The sequence below is a fragment of the Mirounga angustirostris genome, unplaced genomic scaffold (assembly GCF_029215605.1).
Source record: "Mirounga angustirostris isolate CCGP_5_RB_7025 unplaced genomic scaffold, mMirAng1.0.hap1 SCAF_5, whole genome shotgun sequence".
NCBI classification, from domain to species: domain Eukaryota; kingdom Metazoa; phylum Chordata; class Mammalia; order Carnivora; family Phocidae; genus Mirounga; species Mirounga angustirostris.
Genome location: NW_026991713.1, coordinates 30,113,776 through 30,140,413, shown reverse-complemented (window position 1 = coordinate 30,140,413; position 26,638 = coordinate 30,113,776). Strand labels below are relative to the sequence as shown.

The window sequence follows — 26,638 nt, the reverse complement described above, 5'->3', positions numbered from 1 at the left end:
GCATTCAGGGTCTAGTCCAGTGAAGTTTCAAGGGAAAGTTCCCATGAGTGGCAGTTAGGAGTATAGCCTAGAGAAAACAAAGACAAGACTGGCATCTGCTATGAGCAGGAAGCCAGGAGACGGTCCAAATCATCGGAATCTGCCCTGCTCTTTAGGTCTACACTCCACACTCCAGCAGGCTATCCGGCTGGACTTCTTTCTAAAGGGCCCGCCTCTCGGCTATACTCTGGTGCCACCCCTGGACCCGGGCTCAACAGGAAGACGCAAGAAACCACAATAGCAGTGCCTTGGGCTTGCTGTGCTGTGGCTTAACTGCTTTGTAGCTCCTCACCTCGCCTTGACATTGGCTCTCTGCCCACATTCTCTTGACTGCCCACTGTGATGAACTCCGGGCCGGAACTGCTTCCATGCTTGTTCCTACTATTCTCCCCTAGCCTGCCAGTCACCAGGTGTGGTGTTGGCGAGTACGACCGCCTACTCCCTCTCATCCCTATATGCACATGCCGCTCCTCCCCACATGAGGGGGAATCTACCGATTTCTCCTCCCTCTGAATCTGGGCTGGTTGTGACTTACTTTGACCCACAGAATGAGGCAGAAGTGACACTAGAAGTGTCAGACCTAGCCCTTCAAAGGACCAGCAGCTTTCATTTTTACTGTCCTAGAACCCAGCTGCCAGGACAAGGAAGTCCTTATCCGGGTGCAGAGAGGGCAAATGGAGGACCAGGTGCCCCGGCCAACAGCCAGCACCAGGCCGCAGGCGTGAGTGAGGTGCTGGGCCTGCCAGCTTAGAGAAGCTGAGTAACAGCCAACATCAAATGGGGCAGAAGAACCATCCAGATAACCCACAGAATTATGGGAAATGACAGTTACTGTATTAAGTTAAATTTTGAGGATGGTTACACAGCAATAACTGATATATCAGTCTCCATCCCACTGCTATGACCCACGATTGCCCTGGCCCCACGATGCTACGATTTAGAAAGAGGAACCAGAGACATCTACTCAAGCCCAACTGTGGCACTTAGATTAGCCCATACAAATTAATGATTGTATGCTTTTAGCGTTTCTACCCTTGTATATAGTTTAGTCCCTTAGAGTTCCTTGAATTAGTAAGGGCAGACGGAAGCTTGTTGTGCTGAAGACATAGAACCACTAGCCCTAAATCCTCAAAGTTAAGGATTTTAGAAAACACTTTCCCTTTTGGACCCCAAACCAGTCTCCCTCCCTCGCAGCTCCCCTGTACGTTGCCACCCGGAGTGTCATGAGAACATGTCGCCTCTCTTCAGTAGTTTTCACTACCGTCAGGGTGATGTTCAGATTTCTCAGCCTGGAGTTTCCTTTGGGTGGTGGCAGAAAACAGAAGTGCCTCCTGGCAGGAAAATGCCCTGTGAACGTCCATAGGTGCCACAGGTGGGGGTGCCTGAGACTGTTCAGTTACGTACCACGAATCAAGTCCTGCCACAGTAGAGCCAAGGCAAATGCTCAAATTCCTATTCTCTGAGGTGTTTGTGGGGGGAAATAATATGATGTGTGGGAGTTGTTCTAAAAATACTCTAGCTTAAAAAAAAAAGAGGAAGGGCATGGATGGAGCCACTGATAACTGTTATAAAGATAGCTGCTGGAGGTGGTGGAGAGTATGGGGGAGAAGTCGTTGTGCTATTCATTCTGTTTTCATGTGTGTTTGAAAACACATAATTACGAGTTCAAAAAAAAAGAGTTCAAGAGCTTTTTAAAAAATCATGGCTCAATAATTGCTTAAAATACATAAGCTATCAGCTAGGATTTAAAAAGCCTCTTATAGAGAGATTTGTTACAACAGGATAGGAATGCAATGATTTATACATTTGTCAGAAACTTTCTTTAGCCAGAAAATTCCGGAGCCCAATAATGAATGATATGCACCAAAGAATAGTTCTGGCTCAGGGATTAATAGATATCCAAAGGCCCCCAAAAGATCCACAGATGGGCGATAGTAGGTTAATAAATTATAAAATTTCAGTTATACATGTCAATGTGTATCTCTCTGGGGAGACAATCTGAAGTTTACAATAGATTTATAAAGGGACTGATAACCATCCCGCTGCCAAAAAAAAAAAAAAAAAAAACCTTAAGCATATTTCCATGGCTAGAAATAGGTTTCAAATAGAAGAGATAATTATGAGTTAAAGATGAGGAAAAAAGGGTATGAAATCGTTTGCTAACTTCATGACAAGGGCAACACGTCTTGCATGTGACTCGGACTAAGGGCAGTGCAGGTAACCAGGAGTTCAGGCATTCCCGAGAAGTACAGAAGGAACAGCCAGGCTCATTTTCTTTCACATTCCTATATCCAGAGCATATCAGGTATTTCTTTGTTTCTCTTACTTATCAGGAATCCAGAGTCTAACAGTTCTGTCCCGTGAAGCAGATGCCAACAAGTTTCCAAGTGGGGAAAACTGCACGCTGGTTACAACATCCTTGTGACCCACATATCTGAAAGCCCTGGCTTGTGGCTTGCAGTTCCACAGCATGAGAAACGTGTCCCAAGAAGCAGTAGCTATCAGGAAAGAGAAAAACAAACCACTGAGTGTTAAAATGCAAATATAGGCATGTCTAATTACAATGGGCAGCCTATCTAGTAACAAGAAGTCCAGGTAACAGAGGGGCTGGATGTTGTAAGGCTGACCAGGTAATGGAAAAAAATATTTTAAAAAGCAACCCAAAGCTCCATCATTAATGTGCAAGCTTGGCTGCGTCCTATGCAACCGCAAGTCAGGATTACTGGCTCCTGCATCTGGCTGGAGCTCGATGACAGTTTACTAGAAGGTGGCAGCACAGCATAACACAGTCCACAGGGCTAGAAGAAGTTTTGTCTCTAACTCTCAGGGTGACTGGGAAAGTTACTTAACCTCTGGGTCACAAAGACCGAACGCTTTTCCTGAGAGGGCTGTATGAGATGATTTTTTAAAACTGTTTAAGTGGAGAGAATTTCACATTTAAGAGGAAACATAAGAATAGTATAAAGAAGATTAATATACCCTTTGCCAGATCTACCTGATGTTAATGTTGTGCCCCATTTGGTTTGTAATTGACTCTTACGCTCACTTGTGCTCACTCTTTCTCTCCATATGCAAGCGAGCTCGCTCGCTCTTTCCCTCTCTCTCTCTCTCTCACACACACATTTTTCTTTCCCTGAACCATTTGGAAGTAAATACACCATCATAGCATCTTTATTCCTAAATACTTCATTGTGGTTTTTTTTTTTAAAGATTTTATTTATTTATTTGAGAGAGAGAGTGAGAGAGAGCATGAGAGGGTAGAGGGTCAGAGGGAGAAGCAGACTCCCTGCTGAGCTGGAAGCCTGATGTGGGACTCAATCCTGGGACTCCAGGATCATGACCTGAGCCGAAGGCAGTCGCTTAACCAACTGAGCCACCCAGGCGCCCTTCATTGTGTTTTTCTAAGAATAAGGATACTCTCCTATGTGCCCATAGTACCATCAACTTCAGGAAGTTGATTATTGACAATACTTTAATCTACCAACAGTTTTCCAGTTCTGTTAACTGACCCAGTGATGTCTTTTATAGCTGGATAAGGTGATCTTGAAAGTCTCTTTCTGCTCTGACATTCTACAATTAATAAAAGAATTGTGTATGTCAAACAATAGCTTAAGGCTTTAAGGCAATAAAAACAAATGCAACCAATAGTGGACATAAATGCTTCCAACAAAGAATGAACAAATAAACAAATGAAAGATGAATCTAACTCTTGCCCCCAAATCAAATTTTATATATGCATGCAGCCCCCAAGTTACCCCAATAATAGGAACCAGGTCAATAAGAATCACCGTCTAGATTGCAGAATTCTTAGAAAAAAATGCAACTTTATAAACTTGAAATACAATTAGTATTACTGTTAGAAGAGAATATAAAGTCACTGAACCTTCTAATTTCTTTAGCCATAGATAAAATTCACGTGGACTTAGGCATGCATTGTTTCCATGTAAAATAGCTAAAGTGAATTTTAAAGTTTCAGGCTATAATGCTGTATACTACCCCCTTTTTAAAAAATACAAAAAGTTGATGTTCCACCACAATGCATAAGATTATTAAATATTTATATTAGAGTCTGAATTATCTGGAGCTAATGTAGACAAAATAGGGAAAACAATGAATTATCACATGTGTTATACTTAGGACCCTATTCGAGATCTAAAGTATTATGCTGCAAATAAGATCTACAAAAAGAAGACACAATCCCTTGCCTCAAGGAATCACAACATCATAGAGGAGACAGTTCATTAATATCATACACATTCAGAGGACTTATACAAATTATTCATTCTATTTTCTGTACCTCCCACTCCTCTTTATCGACTGTGCCCACTCCCCCCTGTTAAGCACACTATGTTCTTTGTATTTATCAGTCTGTTTCTTTTTTTGTTCATTCATTTGTTTTGTTTTTAGATTCCATATATAAGTGAAATCATATGGTATTTGTCTTTATCTGACTTATTTCACTTAGCATAATACCTTTGAGGTCCATCCATGTTGTCACAAATGGCAAGATTTCATTCTTTTTATATGGCTTAGTAATATTCCAGTGTGTGTGTGTGTGTGTGTGTGTGTGTGTGTGTGTGTACATACCACATCTTTATCTGCTCATTCATCAATGGACACTTGGGTTGTTTCCATATCTTGGCAATTGTAAATAATGCTACAGTACACATAGGGGTGTATATATCATTTTAAATTAGTATTTTTATTTTCTTTGGGTAAATACCTAGTAATGGAATTACTGGATCATATATTTCTAATTTTTTGAAGAATCTCCATACTGTTTTTCATAATAGCTGCAAAATTTATGATCCCATCAAGAGTGCATGAGGTTCTTCTTTACATCCTCGCCAACACTTATTTCTTGTCTTCTTGATTCTAGCCATTCTGAGAGGTTTAAGGGGATATCTTGCTGTGGTTTTTATTTGTATTTCCCTCGTAATTAGTGATATTGAGCATCTTTCCATATGTCCGTTGGCCATCTGTATGTTTTCTTTGGAAAAAATGTCTATTCAGCTCCTCCTCCCATCTTTTAATCAGATTATTTGTTTTTGGGGTGTTGAATTGCCTAAGTTTTTTTCTATATTTTGGATATTAATCCCTTATCAGATATATCATTTGCAAATATCTTCTCCCATTCACTAGGTTGCCTTTTTGTTTTGTTAGTGGTTTCCTTCACTGTGCAAGAGCTTTTTATTTTGGTGTAGTCCCAATAGTTTATTTTTGCTTTTGTTTTCCTTGCCTGAGGAGACAGATTCTAGAAAAATGTTGCTAAAGTTGATGTCAAAGAGATTACTGCTGATGTTTTCTTTTAAGAGTTTTATGATTTTAGGTCTCACATTTAGGTCTTTAGCCCATTTTTTTCACTGAAATTGAATTTTTATTCCAAATGACTGTAATGGCTAGAAAGACAACAGAAAAAACTGAAAATGATTTGTTTAACTGGAAATTAGAAGTAGTTGATTTCAGGAGAGCAAGCAATGACAGCCTGGCACTCTGATAACAGTCATAACTAAGAAAGCATAAAAATAATCCATGTCCCTCTGACACACAATCTGGATGTGCAGCACGTACAGCAAATAACATCAAAAGAAAGAAAGGAGGAAAGAAAAGAAAAATAGGGGACAAATCCACAAAATTCCAAACCTCAGAAATTAACATTCATTTAAGCACAGAGTAGTGAAGGTTTTTGGTAGCAAAGCTTTTTCATAGTTCTTAAAAGGGAAGTCTTCAAAAGTACTTCTTCAAATTCAAAAGCTAAAAACAATGAAGAGAGAACAGTTACACTGGCTTAAAAGAGCTGCTGCCTGTCACAAAGATGACGATCAGTCCTACTTCCAAACATAGTGAGATCTGATGAACCCGACAACAGAACGGAGAGGCCGCCTAGTAGGCAATGACGTCACTGTGAAACAGTTCATTAATAAATATCATACGTGTTCAGAGGATTTTTCATATATTCTTCATTCTTAGTATTATGTGGGGTGGCTAGTGATCCTTCCTGAGGAAAGGGCTTTTTTTTTAAAAAAAATATTTTATTTATTTATATGGGAGAGAGAGTACGCATGAGTGGGGAAGGGCAGAGGGAAAGGGAGAAAAAATCCAAAGCAGACTCCACACTGAGATCACAACACGAGCTGAAACCAAGAGTCCGACGCTTAACCAACTGAGCCACCCAGGTGCCCCTGGAAAGGGCATTTGCACATAGACTTGGTGCAGTGAGGATTGATTCAGGCTGACTTGTGGAGGAAGAATGCTCTCTGGGCAGAACAAACACCACGCATGACTGCCCAAGTCAATGTATTTGAAAGACTGAGGAACAGCAAGGAGACCAGCATGTCCACAGTGGAGAGCAGAAAATGAGAACAGTGGGGTGAAAGCTAAGAAGAAAGCAGATTCCAGGCAAAGAGCCATGGTAAGACATGTCTATTTCATGCTAAGTGCAGTGGGAAATCTTTGAAGGATTTTGAGCAAGGGGGATCTCATGATCTGAGTTAAGAAAATTACCACTCTTACAGTAAGAAAGGACGGTCTTTACAAAAAAATGATGCTGGGTCACCTGGATATTCCTAAGGGGGAAGAATGTATCTTGACTTTTACATTTTATACTAAACAGAAAAATAATTCCATATAGAGTATAGATCTAAAAATGTGATAGGTAAAACAACACATTAAGACTAGAATGTAGGAGAATACCTTCATGACCAATGGGTAGGCAATAAACAGGACATGAAAATGATTAAATTACTAAAATTACTAAAGGAAAAGCAATAATTTGTACTACACCAAAATTAAGAAACTGTGTTCATTGAAAGATACTACCAAGTGAGTGAAAAGGCAAGCCAGAGTGGAAGAAGATATTTACAATACATCTATCCCACATTGAACCCAGAATCTGTAAAGAACCCTACAAATCAATAAGAAAGGGCAAGAAAATAGGCAAAAGGCCTAAATAGGTACTTCATAAAGGAAGATATACAAATGGTCAACAAACGTATGAAATGGTCAATTCAATGAGTCTCTCAGCAAATGCAAATGCAATGAATGAGACAGCACTACACACTCGTCAGAATGTCTACAATGAAAAAGATATATAATACCAAACCTGGATGAGGATGTGGAACACCTGGACCTCTCATATAATGCTGAGGGTCATAACCATTTTGGAAAACCGTTTTGACATATCTGCTAATGCCGAATATACACTTACCGTCTGACTCAGCAGTTCCACTCCTAGGTATATCCCTGACAGAAACTCTTATGTATGTTTAGCAAAAGGCAGATAATAATAATGTCTGTGGCAATATGATCCAAAATGGACCAAAACTAGAAACCCAACTATCCATCAAAGATGGATACATAAACTGTTGTGTCTTCATACTGTGTACCTCCTGGGTAATGAAGTTTCATTTATATGAAGTTCAAGGAGTAGTAAAACTCATCAACGGAGTTAGAAATCAGTATACAGATTATTGGGGGGCAAGAAGGGAGGACAGTGGCTGCAGGGGAGCACAAGGGGGACTGCTGGGGGTACTGGTTCTGGGTGTTGGTTAAATGGGCATGTCACATTATGAAAATTTATCAAGTTGTCCAATTTGGTTACATATCTTATATTTCAATAAAACTTAGAAAAAAATTTAAAATATCACTCTGCTCTGTGCAGAATATACAGGGGGCACGGAGACAGAATTGAAGAAAGTGGTGGTTTAGACTAAACTGGAGGCCATGGAAATGGGAGGAGTCAAAATTAAGATATATTTAAAGGTAGGGGCACCCGGGTGGCTCAGTCGGTTAAGGGTTCAACTTGTGATTTCGGCTCAGGTCATAACTTTAGGGTTGTGAGACTGATCCCTTTATTGGGCTCTGCTCTGGGTGTGGAGCCTGCTTCAGATTCTCTCTCTCCTCTCCCTCAGCCCTCCCCCACCCCAAAAGATACATTTAAAGATGGAGCCTGTGCAGCCTGCAACTGGATTCAATGTAAGGAAGAGAAAAAGCAGCGGCAAAGGTGCCAGGCTTTTGGACTGGACACCCAGATGAATCTTAGAGCCATCTAATAAAATCAGAAAAACCAGAAGAAAAGGAGGTTGGTGGTGTGGGAACCAAGACTTCATCTTTAGGACACAGTAAGTTGGAGATGCCCATTAGACATCCAAGTGGAAATGTCAAGTAGTGGGAGGGGTATACTCACCTAGAGCTCAGGGAGAGATTTTAGCTGTACATTGTGATGGTTAAAAGAGCAAACTATAGAATTAGACTCCCTGAGTCTATCACTTACCAGCTATGTGTCCTTGGGCAAGTTACTGAGCCGGGACACTCCAACTGCAAATGAGGTGTTTAAAATAGTAAGAGAAATGATACTTGTAATTCATGGCTGGCACACAAAAAACACTCAAAGGTACCTCTTATTACTACTGTTTTTGGTACTGTTGGCCACAGCAGCAGTCTAGTGCAAGGACTAGACACTGGATAGGATCACCCGGGAAGTGAGACTAGATGAAGAACAGCGTGAAGGCACCTAACCTTGAAAAGGAAGAGCAAAGGAAGGAGCCATAAATGAAATAGGAGGGGACAAGCAGATTTTGCTGTCCAGGAACTCAAAAAGTATTCCAAGAGGGTGACGAGCTGTATCCAATGCTTTAAAGAGATTTAGTAATATTAGGCCTGAAAAGGACCAGCTACATAATTTGTGGGGCCCAATGTAAAATGTAAACGTGGAGGCCCTTGTAGAAAAACTGTTAAGAATTTTAAGACAGCGAGGGGCGCCTGGGTGGCTCAGTCGTTAAGCGTCTGCCTTCGGCTCAGGTCATGATCCCAGGGTCCTGGGATGGAGGCCCGCATCGGGCTCCCTGCTCCGCGGAGAGCCTTTTTCTCCCTCTCCCACTCCCCCTGCTTGTGTTCCCTCTCTCACTGTGTCTCTCTCTGTCAAATAAATAAAATCTTAAAAAAAAAAAAAAAAATTTTAAGACAGCGATAGCAGGACATTAAACCAGGTATGAGACCTAAATGACTATATAGGTCATATGCCCTCAAAACTGGTCCTGGGCCCGAGGACCAACTATTGGTTTGGCAATAAGAACTGTGTCCGTAGGGCGCCTGGGTGGCTCAGTCGTTAAGCGTCTGCCTTCGGCTCAGGTCATGATCCCAGGGTCCTGGGATCGAGTCCCATATCGGGCTCCCTGCTCCGCAGGAGGCCTGCTTCTCCCTCTCCTACTCCCCCTGCTTGTGTTCCTGCTCTCACTATGTCTCTCTCTGTCAAATAAATAAATAAAATCTTTAAAAAAAAAAAAAAAAAAAAAGAACTGTGTCAGTAAAGTGGTGGGATCAGAGCTGGAGTGGTGTGGGTTGACGAGAAAATGTGAGGGAGGCGGCACAAAGAGTTAATATATACAATTGATTCTTTTTTTTTTTTTTAAGATTTTATTTATTTGTATGACAGAAAGAGAGAGAGAGCACAAGCAGGGGAAGCGGCAGGCAGAGGGAGAGGGAGAAGCAGGCTCCCCGCTGAGCAGGGGGTCCAACACAGGGCTCGATCCCAGTACCCTGGGATCATGACCTGAGCCAAAGGCAGATGCTTAACCGACTGAGCCACCCAGGTGCCCCTGCAATTGATTCCTTAATTCACTGAAGGTTTACAGGGTCCCTAACACTCAATATGTATGCTAAGGGGACCAGGAAAAGATGGTATTACAGGATGATCATGGTGATACAACAATTAATGGGGTGAGGGGAGGTCAGAGGGATAAGAATAAGAAGCTTAACTGAGAAGGAGACACAGGGCAGGGCTTGAGCCTTCACATATTTTGTCAGAAAAGGAAAAGAACATCTTAACCAGAGTGGATGCTCAAAAATTATAAAATTAGAGTCGATGGCTACATGCCCACATTAAAGCAATGCTTGCTGTTCTCATGTGAGGCCCAGTGAAGAGAAGTGAGAGAGCAGAATGAAAAAGTGGTACATAGGTCAAGGACAACCCAACCTCTGGGCAAGATGGCATTTCAGAGGCCTATTAATTATGAAATACCAGAAGCAGAGATGTCCCAGGTAACATTGTGTGGCTCAGGGTACACTCTATTTCTCCCAAATTCTTCGTCCCTACTTCCTTAACCTGATCCCACCAAACTCTCAAACCATGATAATAAAAGGTATTTGACTATCAATATCAACGTTGTATAGTGTCAACGTGGGATTTGCTTTCATACATTTCTACGGAGCCACACCTTATATAAACATTACCACATAAAAGCTTGTGGCATTCATCATCTGAATGGTCTATTTTGCGATAAAATGTCAAAGGCAGGAAGTTTAGAGAAAAGGTTAACTAGTAAATCGACTCATTTAAAAAACTATTTATATTCTATAACAATAATTCACCGTTTCAAGAAATCCTCATTAGGACAAAAGAAAAAACAAAGTCAGTGCTCACCTAAGCCAGTGCTGAGTCTCTGCAGGTAACAAGGAACATACTAATGGAGAACATGTTTGCTTTCCATAATGCCCAAAAGTTACTGTGTCACCCGAAGTAGTAATAACTTCAGTCAACCCAAGATCTCTCACTCCTTGATTTACCCCAAACTGAAGTTATTTAGAGGTTTGCTCTGTCAAGAATACTATATCCTAGAAAGAAATGGTATTGCCTCCAATTTTCAAGTTTGTTGTTGAATTATCTTATCTTTTCTATTGGTAATATATGTACATGATATTGGTATTTACCAAAATCTCCTTCCAGACCTTGGCCACCCAGTTCCCCTTCCTAGAGGCAACCAATGTCAGCCACTGCCTGAATACCCTCCTATACGCTTAAACAAATACATGTCTATTCACAGGTCTTTTTTATACAAATGGTAAAATGTTATTCCTGCCATTCTGCATTTTGCTCCTGCATCTTCTTCTCCACTAGCCCACTTAGGATAATATATTGGAGGTCATGTTTTTTCAGCACACAGAACTGTCTTATTCTTTTCCTCCCTAGTTTTGATAAAACTTTATTTTGATAATTTCAAGCTTACAGAACAGTTACAAAGGTAGTACAAGAAACTCCCTTATATCTTCTACCTTAGATTTTTGTCTTTGTTGACATTCTATTTGCTTTATATTCTCTCTCCAAACACTCTTACATATGCATATTTTGTCTTAACTATTTGAAAGAAAGTTAGAAATATAATGTCTCTTTACTATCAAATACTTCAGTACATATTTCCTAAGAACAAGGATATTCCATTGACATAAATCATAGTATAGTTAACAAAGTCAGGAAATTAAATGCTATTTAATATATTCTTAATACTTATCCACAATCTATATATATAGGCCTTGTCAATTATAGCTATTTTCCCCAGTCCATGGTATAATCCAAGGATAGGTACTGCATTAAGTGCCAAATGTCTTTGGTTTCCTATAAACTGGGAAGATTTCCTAAGTCACTTTTTCTCTTTATTGACCTTGATATTCTTAAAGACTACAGATCTGTTATTTTTGTGGGATGTTCAATTTTTTTCCTGATGCTCCTCAGGATTAGATTCAGGATATGTATTTTTGATAGCAGATCCACAAGTTTTTTTATACCATTTTCATATTAGGGTGTATGTGATGTCTGTCTGTCCCAGACACTTCGTTTAGGTGGTTTTTGCCTGGTAAATTTAGTATTGTTCCCTTCTGTAATCAGTAAGTTGTTTGTGGGGAGATACTTTAGGACTATATAAATACCCTATTCCTCAATAAACTATCACAACTAATTTTAGCATCCTTAATGCTTTTCTAACCCATCATTCTTTCCATAATTTTAATTATCATTCTTTTCCATAATTATAATTAATTATAAATTATGTTAATTAATAATTTAACTAATGAACTAATATATAATTTGTTAATTTATTATTGCAAGGAAGAACTTCCCCTTTTCCTCTATTTCTCTATTTATTCATTAGCTTATTTTATCAATATGGACTCAGATTATAATCCATAGCTATCATTATTTATTTTGACTCTCATGCTATTCCAAATCTGGCTAGGGAGAGACCCTTAAACTGGCCTCTGTGACCTTCTCTAATATGTGTCCATCATTCTTGGAGTACTCCCTTCCAGAATCACTTCTAGAACTCTGATCGCCGCCGCCTCCACTCAGCTAGGATGTCACTGCTTTGGCTCTACCTGACCATGGGCTCACCTTGTGTGTTTCCCTCCTTGCAGGGGTCATCACAGCTTTGCACTCCCTGTTGTTTAATGCCTGAATACAGTTGCCTCATATATTTTGTCTCATTTTACAGTTGTTTTCAGGCAGGTGGGCAATTTTGGTTACCAATTACCCTGTCCTGACTGGAGATGGAAGGATGCCTTCTTCTTTCTAAAAGCCACATAGTATTCTATTGTGTAGCTACACCTTAATCTATTTAACCAGCCTACCCTATTTAGGTTGTGTACAGTCTTGCCCTTTCACAAATGATGCCATACTGTACATGTGTCATTTATGATGTGTGCAAGTACATCACTGGGATCAATTCCTTAAAGAATTATGAATGGGTCAAAGAGTACATGTTTTTAAACTTACAAAAAGGTCTGTGATCACAATATAGTATCTTTCACAACTTTATACATTTGGATTATATCCCTCTTGGGCTTTTCCATCCCATATTCAAGAAAGTCCCAATAATTCAGGTCACCTTCATATAGAAATTCTTGAATCTTTCAACTATTTCAGAGGTCCTTCTAGATATTTTGGATGCTGATTATGTCCCACTTGTACTTTACTACCAGAAGTAAACTCAGATTTCTAGTTTGAGGGCACCATGATTTTGTTCTTCCTGTTGCATTTCCAGGTTCGTGCTTGTCTTTGGATCACAAAAGAAACTCCAGGCTGCCTTCTTCAAGGAAAAATAAACAAGGACATCTTCTAAGGAAATCTATAAGAAGGAGTTTTCTATAACTATTTTTAAGAAAAGAAAAAAAAAATAATTCCCAAGCATACACATCTATAAACTTAGATAAAAGAGAGAAGGCTGCCCAATAAAAAGATAATATTCTAATCTTCACTAGATAAACTTTAATACCTATCTAATACTTTCAGAATTAGTTTGTGATCTCCAAGCACTGTGTAATAATATAAATAAATGATGGCACTAACTGAACATTCCTCTGCCCTGAATGAGGGACTATTTAATCATGTCTTCCTTCTTGCTGACACTAAGTAATTATCTTACTAGTGTAAACATAGTCTAAAAGGAGCTGTGGGTGCTTTAAAAATAATCTTTAGTAATGACAATCTGGGGAAACTTAATTTAACTTATTCAAATTCCATATCTCTATGAGGATGGACAATTATAACAACATGCACAGTTACTGAGTTGTTACTATGGGCCAAGCACTTTTAAAGACTTCATAAGCATTATTTTATTTAATCCTCACAACGAGGCAGGTAAATATAATTAACCTTCTTGTACAGATGAGGAAAGAAATAAAGCTTAGCAAGGTTAGGTAATTTGCCCAAGGTCACAGAGGCAGAAAGTAATGGAGTCCATTTTTAACCCAATTCTATCAGACTCCAAAGCCTGAGCATTTAACCAATAACCCAGTGCTTTGAGAAGCACCGGGAATTTATGGACTATCTCCATTAGAATTACTGGGAACCTTGTTTAAAATGTGTAATTCCAGGAGCACCTGGGTGACTCAGTCAGTAAGCGTCCAACTCTTGGTTTCGGCTCGGGTCATGATCTCAGGGTTGTGAGATGGAGCCCAAAGTGGGCTCTGTGCTCAGTGCAGTCTACTTGAGGTTCCCTCCATCTCTCGTGTGCACTCTCCCTCTCTTTAAAATAAATAAATAAATATTTGTTTAAATGTGTATTTCCAGCCAATTAAGCATTCTTTGGGGTGAGACCAAGGAAGTCTGATGTACATCAAACCTAGAGAAATATGGCACTCTGCTACTGTCTCTCAGTGCATATACCAAATCACTTTAGCACTAAGGAGTAATTTTTTGAACTAGAACAGTAGGAGAAACTTTAACAAAGCTACTACACAGGTTGCCATCAAGAACCATAATAGAAAAAGAATTTCTGGCAAACTTTTACTATGGTTTCACCATGAGGAAAACAACTTAAAAATTCCAAATTTCATTCTGCTCCTATTAGAAAGAAAGAAGAAAGAAAGAAAGAAAGAAAGAAAGAAAGAAAGAAAGAAAGAAAGAAAGAAAGAAAGAAAGAAAGAAAGAAAAACTTGTTCTTTATCATCATTTATTCTACAAACAGCCCAAAGGCTAAATAGGGATTGAGTCAATGACGGGATAACCTTGAAGGAAAAAAAGGGGGGGAAGTGACTTCAATGTTAAAATTATATAAATTTAAATCAAAACCTCTAAAATGCAGCTCCGATTCCACAAACCACGTGACAGTACTTTTAAACTCTCCTGATGGTTAAATAAACTTGAGCGCTGCCCTCTGAGAAGGCAGCCTAATGGAAAAAATGTGGCTCCAGAATCAGACGGCAAACCAGGCCCAGCCAGGCTACAGAGCTTCAGCAAAGTCACCGAACCATCAAAAGGGATGGAAACACTTCACCGGTTACTGTTTCTTCCCACTCCCCTGTCCTCTGATCCTTCCCAACCCACCCTGTGAAACCCAAGAGCCCACCACCTTCTAAAAGGTTATCAAGTATAAATCTGCCACACTTTATGCTCTATTTCCTCCAGTCATGACCAGACCAGAAGTTGGAGCCTTGAGCCCCTCTGGTCATCAATCACATGTACTCACTCCCATAATGCTCTGAATGTCCCCTTAGCTGACCCTAACACCTGTGCCTTCTCTCTTTCCAAAAGTTACCACTCGGCCAGAGGAACACCCACTAGATGATCTCCCTTATACCTACCTCCTGCTCCCTGAAAGTCCCTTCTTCTCAACCACTTATGTTTGATTTTGCTTGGGAACCCCAAGTTTCCTGAAACCCTTTCAAGGGACAATCATTTTCTCTTTCCCATTTCACCTACCCCAGGTCACAGTTTTCCTCTCCAACTCCTGATATTATTAGTTCATTCAAAAGATATCTCACCCCTACAACACGTAAGGCATTGTGGCAAGGGCAGGGAAAGTCCTAAGTAACAAAATAGGCAAAATCTCTAAATGGGGAGCTTACTTACATTCAGATGAAGAGGAGGAAAACAAGTCAACAACAGGCAAACATATCATTTTCAATTGTGCTAACAGACATGAAAGATAAGTCAGGGAGTCATAATAAGAATTCTGTGTGAGGGTAGAATACTTAATTCAGATGGAGTTATCAGTAGCATTTTAAGTAGAGGCATCAAGGACAAGAAGGAGCCAGCCAAGCAGAGTGAAAACTGAAGAGCCTTTCAGACCAAGGGAATAACCAAGACTCTCCAAAGCCCTCTAGTTCCACGCTTCCTCAGCGACTCATTCAGAGGCCACATCCTGCATCTTGTCATCAGCAGAACCTGAACACTTCCCAGATCATGAATCAAAAGCCATCATCCTCTGACAACCTGCAGAGGGCTCTCTTCATTTCTCCCTCCAAATTCTAATCTTCATTTCTCTCCTTATCCAATTGATAATCCCTCTCTTCCACATATATTCAACCCCTTAACCCTCCCTCCTTCCTTTAAATTTCCTCAGCCAAGTCCCAATCAGTCTGTCTTTTCTGGGACTATATCTGTACCAGTGAAAAGGGCTAGACACACCCCCAAACAGATTGGAAACACTGTAAATTCAGAACCACTAATTTCACAAGGATCTTCCATACTGTCCAGCAGTGCTTAATTCTGCTATAGTCCCCTCCCCACTCTCCTAATGACGCGGAGCCTGATGTGCGGCTCGATCTCATGACCCTGAGAGCATGACCTGAGCCAAAATCAAGAGTCAGACACTTGATCGACTGAGCTACCCAGGTGCCCCTGCTAATAACTGTAGTATCTTCTCCTCTCAATTCAACATTTCTACCCCACCCTGGACCTTGGCTTTCATGACACCCTACTTTCATGGTTTTTCTCCTATCTTTCTGATTATCCCTTCTTAGATTCTTTTGCCATTTCTTCTTCTGGTCTAGAGGTTGGAGATCTTTAGGACTCAGTCTTGGGCCATTTGCCCTCATTGTTCTATGTTCTTCCCAGGTGACCTCAAATATTCCCATGACTTTGCTAAAATCAAAAACAAATGGAGACCAGCCTTGAAAATTCCCTGAGCACACAAAACCTATTTAGTCATACAAAGATTAATTTAGCTTATTTTGTAAAACTAACTTGACCTGGGTCATTTCTTGCTTATGTCCCTGGAAATCATAAGAAAACTTGAACTGTTTCCCAAGGTAACTGCTGACCAACACCCTATCATTTAAGACAATTCTAATATTACAAGCAATCAGTGTGAAGAATAAAGTCACTGCTTTCTTACAGTAAAAGCTGCTTTATAACATATCTCTGAGCCTCATTCCATGTTTTGAGTTACTCCCAGTTTGCAAACTGTCTTTATGGCATGCACACAATAAACTTTTACTAATTACTATTTCAGGGACTGCTTGGTGTTACTTCTGTTATTTCTGAATTTTTGACAACTTTAAATACCATCTTTATGCTAAGAACCACATTTCTCTCTTTCCCAGATCACCACGTTGGTTTGAAGACCACCATCATCTCCTGCTGTTATTACTAATATAGCTTCTAATTGATTTCTCTACTAATAGTTCAGTCTCCACATAGTAGCCACAATGATCTTTTTGAGGTATAAATCATATCATGCCATTCCCTTACTTAAAACCTCTCAACAACTTTTCACAACTCTCAGAACAAAATCCTAAAACATGGCCTCTGTCTTAGTTTTCTGTGGCTGCCATAACAAATTGCCACAAACTTAGAGGCTTAAAACAAAGGAAATTTTCTGGTATAGTTCTGAAGGCCAGAAGTACAAAATCAAGGTGTTGGCAGGAATCCCTCTGAAGTTCTAAAGAGGATTCCATTCCTTGCCTCTTCCAATGTCTGAGGCCCCCAGAAGCTCTTTGGTTCATGGCTGCATGACTCCAATCCCTGCCTCTGGCTTCACATGGCCTTCTCCTCTTATTTCTTCTGTGTCTCTCATAAGAACACCTGTCATAGGATTCAAGGCTCACCAAGATAATCCAGGATGATCTCTTTTAGAGATCCTTAACTTAATTACATCTGGAAAGAACTTTTTTTTTTTTCCAAATAAGGTTTCATTTACAGGTTTCAGGGACATGTTTGAAGTGCCACCATTTGACCCACTCTAGCCTCCAAGACCTTACCTAAACTGCCTCTGCCTTCCCCTGCAAACTCATCTCCCAAAACTCTCTCTCTTCATTTACAGGCTCTAGCCCTTCTGGTCTTCTTTTTTTTTAAGTAAATTTTTTTTAGGTTTGTTTGTATATGTATGTATGTATGTACGTATGTAAGTATGTATGTAATCTCTACACCCAATGCCAGGCTTGAACTCACAACCCTGAGATCAAGAGTCATATGCTCTTCCAAATGAGCCAGCCAGGCACCTCTGGCCTTCTTCTATTTCCTTGATCAAGGACAAGTTCTTTCCCACCCTTGGTTTTTGCATACGCTATTCTCTCTCCAGTCTTTGCTTAGCTAACTCCTCCTTCAGGTCTTGAGTTAAATCTAACTTCTACAAAGGAGTGTCTCTTAACCCCATAAACTTACGTCGCCACTGTTCTTCCTTTTCTTCATACCATGCACTTCTTTTCCTGTTTCAGGTTGTACTTGCACATGATTTATGTGTTTCCTAGTTAAAATCTGTCTCTATCATTGGACTGTGAATTCTTCATACCCCCTGAAAAAGCATACACATGTGTTTTGTTCACCTCTGTATGTATACCCAGAGCATAAGCCAGCATCTGGCACACAGTAGCATTAACTAAATAAAGGAGCACTAAATAGAGTACCTCCCATTTCCCTCTTTGAACAAGATTAGATACATGCAAATAAGAGGGTTAGAATAGTGACCAGACAGCCAAGGACACCCCTGGCCTGCAGTAGACAACTCTCCCAGGCCAGCTTGAGAAAATGATTGAGCTTGGCACAAAAGGAAAAGTAGTGTCTGATTAACAGCAAGTTGTAAGGACCTGTCTACTCTTCAGTTCTGCCATGGACAACTATTCAATTCAGGAACTCATTTCACCTTTTATAATAATCCCTACTTCCTGTTCAAAAAAATTGATTGAGGTTTCTCTGAAATCTTAGGAAAAAATTCCAATACAAACTGATTTCTACTCACAGCCTAATTCACATATATATCTAGCTTTCTTAATTCTGATGAATTACAAAATGACTCAAGTATTAATAAATCCTGCTGGCCTGTTTTAAAGTCTAATGGGCACAGAGGGACATAGAAATCTTTTCCGGGATACATGAAATTCTCCAGCCTCTTCTTTTCCCCTAAAGTTTTCTTTATTTAAAAAATAATTGAGATGTAATTCAAATACCATAAATTCACCCTTTTATAGTGTATAATTCAGTGTTTTACCCAAAGTTGTACAACCATTGTCACTATGTAATTCCAGAACATTCTCATCACATCCCTGCCCGCAAAAAAAAAAAAAAAACCACCATCCCCATTAGCAATGATTCTCTACTCCTCGCCCCCACCAACCCCTGGCAAACCCTATGTACTGTCTCTATGATTTTCCCAGTCTTTTTTCACTTTCATGAAATTGAAACAGAGATAAAATGATTTGCACAGGGTTGCCATCACTTAGTAAGACAGCAAGATTATAACATACATATTTATAGTAACACTTTAAACTCTATGTAAAAAAAAAAAAAACCAAAAGGTCAGTATAAAAATACGTTTATCTCAACTATACATATCCTAAATGTGGCTATAAGACATCTGATGTCTTAGAATAGTGAATCCCCACTATTCACTTAGAATAGTGATTCCCAGGCAGTGTCTCAGGCTGGGGAGAGGCAGGGGTGTAGGGCATTAGGCAGAATCACTAAGGAGGAAGAGAGATATGATTGGTGGACAGGAAATGTACTTAGGATGGGGTGATGCAGAGAGAAGGTTAAGGGAAATGTGAGGCTATGTGGTTTACAGAATAGACCTATTTCTTTTTAGCCTAGCGTTTTGAAATTGGTGTTAAGGTGCCCAGACGCTCACCTGCTTCCTTTTATAGTGCCCCCAATGGGTCCCAGAACTCCAGGATCATTTCCTGTTTGTTTACAAGTAGTTAACGCATGTATTAATAGTGCTAACACCACTTCAGAATGCTTGTTGGTTAATGACACCTTGCAAAATAATGCAGGAACTTTGACTTTTTAATATTCTGTCTGTATTTCAAACAAGCAAAATAATTACAAGCTTAACTCACCTCTGTTACCATCAACAAATGTGTACACAGAAACAATGATCCCATAGACTAAAATTATTAGAATCCATTTGCAAAAATAATTAGCCACACATTTTATTTTATATCTTAATCAATATTGCAAAAACCATTAACAAAAGGAAAAAAAAGGATGGAAACTGCTCATCACAAAGGAAAAAAATTCATTGTTCAAAAGATTAATCTGAACCTCAACATTCTTTGTGCTCATTTAAAAATATTATTAACACAGCAATTTAAAGGGACAAACAAGTCAAAACTAAATATTTTATTAATTAAAATTGAGATCCTAAAACCACTAAGACTCTACAACTTAAAAATAACCTCTTGTATTCAACCTAGAAAAGTTTGATTTGCCAACATACAATGAATATGCAGGAGCCTACCCCTGGGGGAGTAAACAGATTTTCTTACACAAACAAGTTATTCTGAGTTACAGAGATCCTGCAGATGACTAGGTTATCAATTTTTTAAAAGACGACTGCTAGAAATGCCTATTTAGACAATCTACTCAAAGAACTGGACACTAAATGACAGTGACCATTTAAAATGGAAACCTCTTGTCTACCAAATATTTTACTGAAACTGTTACTAGTATGTAAAGTAACTTAAAAGGTCAACTCTTCATGGTCTACAGCAGAAGAGAGCTTTGGTACCAATAAATTGGAATTAGGGAATCAAAATAAATTTTGTTTGTAATTTTACAGTATGTTTTTGAAATTAAATTGGAAATGCCTAAAGATGAAAATATGAAAGTCTCATTCTTCTGTTACATACACTGTCCAGAGGAATGAACAACTGGACACTTTCAAGTTATTGGTATAAATAAAGCACTATCCCAAAATTCCTTCCAAAAAGATGAATGGGTCACAGCCTGAAGTTTAGGCAATAGGTAAACAATTAAGTACTCTGCTTTTCAGTACCCCCCCCCCCTTCACCTTTTGACAAGAGCAGCAAGATACTGGAATAAAAGTAATTCCAATAAGTACTTCCAGAATACATCAATTTTAGTTTTTCCATTTGATAGGGAGCTAACAAGAACAAAAAAAAAAAAAAAGAGAGAGAGAGAAAGGATAATTTAAATTAAAAAGTAGACCGGGCAAGAGGAGAGGGTGGGTTTAGAACAACTGCTATCAAACAACGATTTTTGCAAAATTCAGAGTATTCTTATAAATCCTTCTTAAATTACACCCATGGCCATGTACATTGCACATGAAATTTGGACAATTCTTTGATAAACTTTAAGGTTGGTAATTAATGAAAGTTATTAACACATTTTCATTTTAAGAAGCAAAAGAGAAATAAAATATTCAAGATACATAGCACTTTTACTTTTTAAAATGGTTATCCTAAAAGCTTTCCTTAAATTCACATTCTGCAAAGTCCCTTCTGTCCCATCATTATGTACGCACTGAAAACAACTTTACTTATGAGTACTGTCATCTAATTCTCTATGGAGTACGCATTTTTCATAAATTTAGACCAAAGTGAACTAATTGAGATTTAATTCTAAATTCAGCCTATGATTTCTGGATATAGCATTGAAATAAAACTAGTAAACATACTTTTTTCTTAAAAAAAAAAAAGTATGCTTTTACTCAGGTAATTAGTTTTGGTAAATATTTATATTCTTAGCCCAAAAGATTACTTTTAGAGTTTGAAGAGTAAAGCTAAAAACAAAAATTGGTTCAATAATTGTCAAAATAAAATGAATACAAACATTGACCACAACAATTTTCCACTCAATCCAAACTAAACCACTTCAGTTGGGCTCAGCTCACTTAATTATTTTTTAGGGATTTATTTATTTATTTATTTATTTATTTATTTGAGAAAGAGTGGAGGGAGGGGCAGAGGGAGAATCTCAAGCAGACTCCCCACTTAGTGCAGAGGCCAACGTGGGGCTCGATCCCATGACCCCCGAGATCATGACCTGAGCTGAAACCAAGAGTCGGACACTTAACCGACTGAGCCCCCCAGGCGACCCTCACTTAATTTAAAACTGTCCCTCTTTTCCAGCTTCATAACTGAACTGAATGTTGTTCAACCACATTATCTGTGTTAAAAGTGAAGACATAAAAAGTATTATAAAGACTGCAAGAGTGATTGTAATGTGTGATCAAAACATTTCAGAGCTGGAAGGAATCTCTGAGATCTAATCCAGCACCCATATTTACAGATGAGAAAACTGAGGCCCAAACAGTCTGTTGGTCAAAGGACAGGACCAAAATCACATTCCATGGCTGAGCCTTTCATTCATTCATCATCCATCCATCCATCCATTCACCCACTTAATGAAAGCTGCCTGAGTACCAGGCTGATGCTAGGTGCTGAAAACAGGCTGCAAGGTGGCATTCACCAGTGCCCAGACAGTCTTTTTCCTTGTTTTAAGATAAATCCTTAAATGTCCTAATCAGGAAGACTCCTACAAGAATCCCACAGCCTTTGTAGCACGCGGCCCACTTTCAGTTTCACACATTTCAGTAAACGCAGTTGGGTTTAACTTCAGAGAGCCAACAACTATGTTTACTTTAAACGATTAAGCATTAACAAAGGGAAGCACAGTATTGTGAATGAGTCCCTCTCCAGTACATTCATAACTTAAGGAAGTGCAATCAGAAAATGCCCCCCACACACAAAAAAAGAGTTCACAGAGAGGACAGCTTACAAAATCAGAGCAATATGAGGTATCAATACAAATCAGTGAAGTCTAATAGCTCAAGTTCACCAAGTATGGAATGTAAATCTCTCCCCATTTCATCAGACGTGGGTATGCTTTTCTGAGATGTCTCCATGTTAAAAAGACCTCCAAATTCATATTCAAACTAATGACCTCTTCCAATGAAACATACATCTAAACCAGGCCTTTTCCCTTCAAATCAACTTTCTTTGATTTCTAGCTGATTAAAGGAAAATCAAAATTAAAAAAAAAAAAACACCTAAAATTTAATGTGCTGGCTAAAAGAAATTCAAATCCTATATACAATCAAAACAGCAATAGCTCCAACCGCACATTTATGAGTTCTGTTTTTAAAGGGATGGGTAGTGAACTTACCCATCAACATAACTCATCCCTCATTATGCTTGGACTTTTACATTCTGTAATACTAAGTCTGGCACTTAAACATTTTGTGTATCTCAATTCACAGTCAACTTCTTTAAGGAGAAGAAACCATATTGACAAAGCTCTTAAATAAGACAACCCATCAGTAAGGCACTTTGAGAGATTAAAGAGCAGCTCTCTATGCACCCACTTTCAGTGTTCTACACCAAAATGGAACACAGCTTTCACAGAGCTCTCGCAGATGACCAGTGGGTGATTTCTGATAAAATAAAATCTTCACTGACGTTCTTTACCGGCTCTTTGACTTTCTTGGAACTCTTGTCAGCTCAGGAAGAAAGTGCCGTTGTGCTCTTCTATTTCTCAAACTTCCAGATTTGATTTTTATCTAGAGCATCACAAGTTCTCATTTGAACATCAGGTCGACCCTCAGGTGTCCGGAAAGCACTAAGACACAGCCCCGAGTGTGGATGAAAAATGGTTCCATCTTCTTTAAAATGCCAAATAATGTTTGCTGGGATAGGGAACCCATCTTTTGGACAATTTTGCATTCCTACATAATTTTTTTGCTCAGGAACCTCTGCACATAATTCTGTCACAGAGTTAAACCTTATTTCTTTGCTTGAGGTATATTCAAAGAATTGATTGCCTCCTTGACCATGGCATCCAAACAGGGAAAGGTTAGCACCTGTGGGGTTGTTGTCAGGAGAATTATAATCTAAACATTCAGAAGAGATTCCCATACTGCGAACAGCTCCATGCCAACCTGGCCTATCCTCTGGAACGTGTAAATTAGAAAACACATTTTTCAAATACCAGTCAAAACTCTGGCACTTCAGCCGTTCTCGTAGTAATTTTCTTTCAGAAATATCACCATAAGCTTCTTTCCTTGCTGGAGGGTTTCGATTGTAGAAATGCTCTTTGTACTCGTCCATCCACACTTCCGCTGCCCGAGCAGTATTCTGTAGGAAATTGGGTCTAGCATATGGCGCCCGCTTGGGGAATACATGGCCCACATGGGAACACGGGTGGATCTCCAATTTACCACCACACTGCCACACCCTAAAAGACAGCTCAAGGTTTTCACCTCCCCACACTTCCATTCCAGTGTCATATGTTCCAAGGTACTGAAAATATTTCTTGCTGACAGCAAACAGTCCTCCAGCCATGGTGGGTGATCTGATTGGGTCAATTCTCGATTTCCGTCTGTCCCTTTCATGTTTGGGGACAGAATGCCACTGGAAGGTTAAGCGCCAGTCAAATCCACCAATCATGGGCTCCCCGGTCTGCATATAGAATTCAAAAGTATTCCAATCAATGGTGTCTATAACAGGACAAACAATTGCCGTCTCATCGTTACCAATTCTTTCCAAAAGTGGTTCTAACCAACCAGAATTACACTCACAGTGACAATCCAGGAAAGTGAGGACATCCCCAGTGGCAAAAGTGGCCCCAATCAGGCGGGCTCTAACCAGCCCTTCCCGCTTATTTGTTCTAATCAAGCGCACTCTATTAAGAGTGCTGATATAAGTTTCAAGCTGTGTCTTCAAATAAACTCTGTCACTCAAGTCATCCACTAAGATGATTTCCTTCAAAAGGACCGCAGGAGAAGTTTCTAAAACACTGTGGATGGTGCGGAGCAAAGTCGACCAGGCTTCATTATAGAAAGCAATGATAACAGAGGTGGTGGGAAGTCTCCTATAATTAAACTTCTTGGATTTACATTCATACATTCTCTTATCTTCTATGTGGCGATGCAGGGAAATCCTGTCACTGAGATAAATATTAATGGCATATCTCTCAATAAGTTCCTCTTGCTGCTGCAATTCACCCTCGCTGAGCTGGAGTTTGCTGGCTTTTCCCCACTCCCCAAGTGCATGGGAGTCGGCTGGGGGCTTCTTGTAGAGCGGACGAGACAAATCCTCTGCCTTTTCCCAGGGGTCTGAAAGCTGTTTTGGCCCCCGCTCCCTGGCAAGGTCGGCTGCTGGAGAGGCATGCAAAGTGGAGACCGAGAGTTCCACTAAGATATAGGCCACTGTTAAAAGCGCCAGCAACAGGCAGCTTTTGCCTGCCCAGGTCCACCTCACGGCCATCCGGATCCTCATGGCCAGGGCGCAAACGCGGCCACCAGAGTCACCACGCAGGAGAAGGGCTGCGGACCCGCAGATTTGAGTTCCCGGCTCAGGTAGGAGCGAACTTCCGAGCGGGTCCCGTCTTTGACGCAGACGCTCGGCTCCTTTCCAGCCACGGGGGCTTCCAGGGGTGACCTGAGACCCCTCAGTCCTTGGCCTCCGGCACAGCCCCAACTCCTCTCTCCCCGCTTCCTCCTGCTCTTCTCACAACTTTTCACAAACTCTCTCGCCAGCACCCCACCCTCCCTGGGCCGAGGACAAACCCCTCCCCTTCCCACTCACTCCTCCTGGTGGTTAGTTAGCGAAAGTCGTCGGCCTGGCCCAGGCCTGTAGGCGACTCTGCGGGGCTGGGATGGGGGCGCCGGGGCCGACACGACCAAGGTGCCCGAGTCTCCCGCCGCTCTCAACCTCCACCCCGGTCCTCAGTGGTTCTCCCGCGGCCCCGTGTGGACGGGAGGCAAGGTTTCCGACCTCATCACAAAAAGAGAGAACAACACTTACCAAGTTGTTTGCCGTTGGGACTAAAGTCCACGGAGGTGATCGCAGCTTTGTGGCCCTTAAAATATCGCTCCAGAGCGGGGTCCTCCTGGGAAGGAAAGTTGTCAAGTGTTGCAAGCAGGTGCAGCCCTCGGACGCGGGAGTCCCGGGATCAGCACGGTCTCCTCCCCCGGAGCCGGGCCTGGGAACCGCCACACTGGCGGCGAGCCTGCGGGGCAGGGCGCCCCGCGCGAGCACACGCCCGGACCCCTGCCGGGGGATGCCAGGCGCCGGCTTCCCGCGCAGAACCCGCAAAACCCGCCATGGGCGCTTCCCAGAACCAGGCGCGCCCGCGGGGCCCCCTGGGCAACTTATTCGAATGCACGTTCCCGGGCCCCGGCCGCTGGCTCGGAGTCACAGGTGCGAGTGGGGCCCGGCTTCGGTACTTTTTAAAAACCTGCCAGGTGATTCTGACGCAGGCGCTCCACGCAAACCCTCAGCGAATTCTGGGGGCCATAGGGCTGCCCCGGCTCGGTCCGGGGCTCCGGGACGCGGGGAGAAGCGCCCGGGATCTGGCCAGAAGTCGGCCCCAGTAGCAGAGAGTGAGACGTGGACGCCCCGGGGCGAGGGGCGAGGGGCGAGGGGCGAGGGGCTCGCGGCTCAGGACCCGGCTGCGGACACCGGCCTCCATCTCCCGCCAGGTGCGAGCGCGGCCCCGACCTGGCTCCGCAGCCCTTGGCACAGCTCCGGGGAGGCGCCCCCCAGCCCCTCCTTACCAGGGCGGAGGCCATGGGAGGCGCGGTTGGCGCCGGGCTCCAGCCGGCGGGGGGAACCGGGGGAAGGGAGAGGACGGGGGGGGGTGGGGGGGGGGACCGTGCGACGCCCGGAACCGTCTGCCCAGAGCGGCGGCGCCTCCCGGTCACTACAACAACGGCGGCCCAGTCAAACGCCGCGCTCCAGGCGTGGCCAGTCGAGCCCCGAGGCGTCGCCGGCGCCGGAGGGATCCGGGCCGCAGCCGGCAGGCAGGCGGGACGCCCCGGGGTCAGGTGTGACCCGAAAGCCAACGTTTAGCTCTCCCCGCGGCTTGAAACTGTGAAGTAGGGCAGTCACCGGGATGGAAATGAGACCGACGGGAGGAAGGGTAAAGGGTCTATGATCGATGCAATCGAAGTTCTATTACACGTTAAAGAGACAGCGCCCACAAATTTGAAGAGGGTCCCCAACCGCTTAATGACGGGGGAAGGGAGTTTTGATCTGAAGTTGGGCAGCTTGATAGTTATTAATATACGCACAGGAACTAAACCTCTGGAGGACACATTTTAATTTATTTAATCACTGATTTTCACACAATACGCTTCGTGATGTGAATACAGATGCTGGATTAACCGAATGAACGAATGAATGTTGTGCATCCGCTTAATGTTTTTCTGTTATGTGTTTCTATTCTCTGCTCATTAGCGTTTGCTTTAGAGCCGCAGACTTACGCGGCAGCATATTTAAAGTCTGTAGGAAGCCTCGGAAAGAAACTTTTTGTTTTTGTTTAAATTATTAGGCCACATAGTAACTATAGCCCCTTGTACAGCAGGCTTTG

At 41.4% G+C, this 26,638-nt stretch overlaps 2 protein-coding genes across 6 annotated transcripts in view; both read right to left on the bottom strand.

Moving 5' to 3' along the window:
- Positions 1 to 26,146, bottom strand: part of POC1B (POC1 centriolar protein B) — a 93,424-nt gene extending 67,278 nt beyond the window's left edge. The window contains exons 1-3 of one of the 5 annotated variants that reach the window (XM_054506890.2): positions 25,824 to 26,146; positions 25,072 to 25,156; positions 2,366 to 2,537 (exon numbers count right to left, since the gene is read on the bottom strand). In XM_054506890.2, the coding sequence (XP_054362865.1) occupies positions 2,366 to 2,537; positions 25,072 to 25,156; positions 25,824 to 25,838 (272 nt within the window). In that variant the 5' untranslated portion in view covers positions 25,839 to 26,146. The other 4 variants (XM_064590802.1, XM_045872877.3, XM_064590803.1 and 1 more) reach the window with 4 other exon arrangements.
- Positions 19,440 to 24,794, bottom strand: GALNT4 (polypeptide N-acetylgalactosaminyltransferase 4). Its single transcript, XM_045872876.3, has one exon. The coding sequence runs from the start codon at positions 24,541 to 24,543 to the stop codon at positions 22,795 to 22,797; it is 1,749 nt and encodes a 582-aa protein (XP_045728832.1). The 5' UTR covers positions 24,544 to 24,794; the 3' UTR covers positions 19,440 to 22,794.
- Positions 26,147 to 26,638: the final 492 nt, after the last annotated feature.

Coding starts and splice junctions, on each gene's coding strand:
- GALNT4 (XM_045872876.3), bottom strand. CDS start 24,543: ATGAGGATCCGGATGGCCGTGAGGTGGACCTGGGCAGGCAAAAGCTGC.